The sequence below is a fragment of the Thermobia domestica genome, chromosome 13 (genome assembly GCF_964235325.1).
Source record: "Thermobia domestica chromosome 13, izTheDome1.hap1.1, whole genome shotgun sequence".
Taxonomy (NCBI): Eukaryota; Metazoa; Arthropoda; class Insecta; order Zygentoma; family Lepismatidae; genus Thermobia; species Thermobia domestica.
Window position 1 is genome coordinate 185,234,301 of NC_137466.1, and position 5,010 is coordinate 185,239,310.

At 34.7% G+C, this 5,010-nt stretch overlaps 1 protein-coding gene across 1 annotated transcript; it reads left to right on the forward strand.

Annotated features, from left to right (window-relative positions):
• Positions 1–380: 380 nt before the first annotated feature.
• Positions 381–1,568, forward strand: LOC145667899 (uncharacterized). Its single transcript, XM_081735328.1, has one exon. It carries the CDS (start codon positions 381–383, stop codon positions 1,566–1,568), a length of 1,188 nt encoding a protein of 395 aa, XP_081591454.1.
• The last annotated feature ends 3,442 nt before the right edge of the window (positions 1,569–5,010 follow it).

The following is a 5,010-nucleotide window of genomic DNA, read 5'->3' on the forward strand; positions in this document are numbered from 1 at the left end:
TTCTTCTGTTGAGGGATATATTTTCCCTTCAACAATTGATTGAACATACTAAAAAAGTTCTATCTTTCTGGAATCCACGAGCGCAATTCATTGTTGTTCTAACGACTCAATACTACAGTAAAGAAATAATAAATGAAATGCTCAAAATATTTTTTCAGAAAGACATATTAAATGTTATTATCATCGTCTCTGCCCCTGTTTTAAATTATCAGGTTCTCTACACGTACTCTTACTTTCCATATGTTGAAAGTTGCAGTGTGAATGTAAAAAGCACCCTCATATTTGCGTCAAACCTTCATAAATATACAATGAATGTTAATTTTTTCCCAGAGAAAATAAAAAACCTCCGTGGATGTCCGTTGGCACTTACTAGTATGAAAATGCCACCTTATCAAATTTTAGAAATAAATTCCGACGGGAAATATGACTTGAGAGGGATGAGTGGTAAACTCATGGATACATTTTCTGCAAAATTAAATTTCTCCTTACAACTGAAATGCACAAATGACATGAAGGAATATATACAACACCTTCCTAATGGTACTTCACAGGGTACATTGATTGATGTCGGAAATGGATTATTTGAAGGTGATATAACTTTTGTAACTACAACTGATTCTCACCTTGAAATACTTGAACCAATATTTGCTAGAAATTTCATTTACGGATCTTTTGTTGTTCCTGCGCCTGGCTTATACCCTCGTTGGTTAAATATTTACTTCCCATTTCAACCTGGCCCTTGGGGAGCAACTTTGTTTGCTCTTGTGTTGTGTACTGTTGCCATGTATATCACAAGAAGAATCGCTTTGCGTAGAAAGGAATCTATACTGGTGATCATTTTAGAAAATCTCTGTGTTTTGTTAGGAATCTCAGTTAAGGGACCAGAAAATATTCTAATAATAAGATCAGTATTCTTAGCTTGGGCTTTCCCAGCTTTTGTTCTCTTCACTTCCTATCAAACTGCTTTGTTTGGATTTTTGACATCTCCTAAGAGATATCCTCCTATCGACACTTTGCAGCAAATGGTCAAGTCTGGCATGATGATTGGTGGAATAAAAAGTAACCGTTTTTACTTTCAAGATTCTTCAAACCCAGTTATCAAGGCAATATATGATAACTATGTAGGAATTGATTCTGTGATGGAAGGATATGAGAAAGTAGTTCAAACAAAGAACTATGGTTTCTTCTGGATTAAAGGTGTCTCAGAATACATGATGCAAATGGAAGCATTCACTGGCTTTACTGGAAATTCCTTGATGCATATAGTTTCAGAGCCAGTTGCTTATTATCCTGGTTTTTATAGAATGCGAAGAGGTTCTCCATTTGTTGATGTCTTTGAAAAAGTAATTGAAGCTTGTGATTCCACTGGTCTCATTCAAAAATGGCACCAGGATGGTATACGTTCGATTCCAGCAAACATCTCAATGAACTCTAACAGTGGATCTCGAGTGTTTCGAATTTCTGATTTATTAGGTGCATTTTGTTTACTCATCGTTGGTCTGTTAGTTAGTATTATAGTCTTTGTAATTGAACTATTGACGAATAAGTTAAAACGAAAATTTACATAAAGAGGAAGACAAAGTGAAGTTTGTTAATTACCTTCAAACTGAAAGTTGTCATCAGTTCGATTAGTGCTGAGCAATTAGTAAACATCAACTTTGATAAAGATAGAAATTTTCACTGTTCACCACTGGCACAAAAATCCAATTACTCATAAAAACCCATTCACGAACTACTATTTCATTACTAGAAATATATGAAGACCTGTACACTGTCTAGTGAATGAAAAATGAGTTGCTAATATGTGTCAGCTGTAGTTAGTAGTAACAGTGCAGAGCAGTTTATTCAAATGTGGTATTTAGTAATGTTTCAAAGCTTAGTATCATAAGAGGTTAATTGACCGATGAGTTAATAACAAAACAAACACAACTAAGCAAGTAACAAACTCAAATTTGTAGCAGAAGCTCTAAAATAATAAACAGAAAACATAGAGCAACACAAGTAACTAAAAGAATAAAAATAACAAAGACCACGAGACCTAAAATATAAAAAGAAATGAATCAGAGAACATTAATTATTTCAATCCTGTAAATAAATTCTAGAATATGGTCACAGAATATAGTCTTATTCTCGGAAATTTAACCATTATTATTAGATATTCCTAAACGTTGTCAAATGCCGCTCTGTTCTGGACATTATTTAAAAATGTACCGAATTCTCTGTAGGATATTACATTTTATTTAGAAAGTAAACAGTTACCGCCACGTACTAAATATGAATGTGCGAGCTGAACGTATCCTATACGCTAGAGCACAGAATCACTTCATATCGTATATTAGTGTGCGAGGATATCCGCCTATTATTCGAAATAACTTTTACCAAATGTTGCTAATTATCATTGACCTGGTTTCAATGTGCTGATTTATCATTGAAAGTATGGCAACATGAGAGAATATTCTAGTGCAACACATATCAATGAGGAGATCTTGTCTGCCACCCAGCAGACAACGACAGCCACTAATGCTCTAAATGTATGCGAATGCCGCTTTGCAGATAAGCACAATTACAACAGTGTAACTTATAAGGTAGGTACCGGTGAATACGCCATGTTAAGATGTGTTGGATTTTTTAAGACCTTAATTTTCATGGAACATAAAGAACAACACATGTGCGTTGCAGAGTAGCCTTTTCCGCGTGTAATCAGAATGTAGCAATGATGCCACTTACTTCTGTTTTGTACCCAAGATAAAAGAAAAAGTGTTACAAACTGCGTATTTACGAACACGTGCAGATAATTATGCTAAGTCTATGATAGTAGTAGAAACCTGTAATAAATCTTATAAGTGATTACATCACCTTTATTATATGAACTCAAATATTACTACTTAGCATGGATGAAGCAAATAATAGAATAACCAAAATGAAAGATGAAGATCAAAAACGTAAAATGTAAACAGGATAATCTCGAAAGTTGAAATGAAGTTTCAAACTGAAAAGTTTCAGTCCATAAGAAGATAAACAATGTCACTGTACTGAGACTTAAAAATGTGCACCGATATTACATGAAACGTGGGACAAGTGAAAACAGCTTTGTCTCTGCAGTCAGTCCTGCACAAACTCTGGCGTATTTCGCTGCATCATGCTTGGTATTGATTTAGTAGCCATGGAATCACAAATACTGAAGTTACACTTACAAGATAAAGTGTTCCTAGACGGACAAATCACAAGGCCTACATTACTGTAAACAATCGGCAATGTTCTAAGTTAGTACGGTACTAATAACGGACTCTTACCTCTTTTGAAATAATAATTTCCTTTCACGGAACCTTCCGGAAGCAAGCAACACTGCACGGCGTGGTGATCTCAGTACTACCTACCGGTGTTCGTCAAATCGGACTTGTCCAAGCCCGTGGCACATATTGGAAGCGCAATCTAGCGGATTTCGTCGGAAACGTCCCAGCACTGAACACTTGGCGTATTTAACTGCACTGGCGTATATACCTGCAGTTACCTTATTAATACAAGTGAATATTGAACACAGGCGATGAAGACCAATCCTAGCTGTTCTCGTCCGTAATGAAGACACAAGCAACAGAATTCCCACTTTTGAAACATTCCGTGTGAAGCACTCTTCCAATAACACTTAAAATTATTCTTTTATTTCTAGTACGTCCGCAACCGAAACTCGGGCCTTGGAGATCACTCCAACCATAGTGAAAGAGTACAAAAGCATTCTAAACAACAGACGATCCTACAAGTTCTTCTGTGATCAGAGTCTCATGGTGGCGTGAAGCCTGAGCACATGTATGCTTGTCGGAAATCTTACCACCACCCACAGGAAAGCTACAAGGGTAAATGCTGGAGCGCGAATATGTTGCATAAGTATGCAGGAGCCAGTCACAATAGATTTTTAAAATATAATTATGTCATTGAAATAATAGTCCACGTTTCCGAATATAATGAAGTATATAGTATTTTAAAAGTACACTGGTAATCAGAGACAACCGGTGATATTAAAAGACACGTGTATCACAATTATTTAAGGAGCACAAGGTCAATTGAAACATTCGAAGTGTGTTAATATATGAATTAAGATTAATTCTATGAATAGTCTCAATAACTTATCAAGAATGTGTATCAGCAATAGATTGATTTCACTTAATGCATATTATTTATATCGAATTATATATGAACATTCAACGAGACTGAAGAGGCAATATGGAGCACTTGCTTCAATAATATACCCTTTTCAGTTAATCCACATACTTAAAAATCGATTCATCTTCTTCGTCTTTGTTTCTCCACTTCTTCAGCACAAAAAGGAAAATGTCCATTGACTACCTATTCATTACGATCTCCACTATGATTTTTCTTTTTTTTTTTTTTTTTTAGAATTTAAAGCTATTCACGATATGCAAAAATAAGGGTGCAAACCACATATTTGCTATTGTGATTTTTCTATTGAAAGATATTGATAACACTAGTTAAAATGTTTTTTGTCACACCGATCAAAATAAGTGGAACAATGTCAAGCTATGTGCTAATGAAGAAAAGAATATTTTATTACCGTTCATTTCATAGTAACCTAACAAAATTTCTTTCCTCTCACTGACTGAAACGTATGCAACCCCGAATATAGTAGAGCAGTGTGGGTTGTCTAACCTAAATAGTTTTTGAAATATGAAATTTGAATTCCTTTAAGATACGTGTTTTAACACTTCTAAATAACGTACGGTATTTGGCAACTAAATAACTCTGAATTGATCAGTCAATAAATTTCTATTATGTTACTCTTTTAGTATTTGTAATCCAGTGCGTAATGAGTGTATTTTTCTTTAATGTATTTTTTTCTCACGTACCTATTAGTTTACGACTTATTTCAATACGATTTTTTGATAGAAAGACTTTTTTTGTGTTGAACGGTATGCAAACATCAGTCTGTAGATATCGGTCACTGTTGGTAGCTACTAGGTTCTTCGGCACGACTGATTCGAAGTTTTACAAATTATT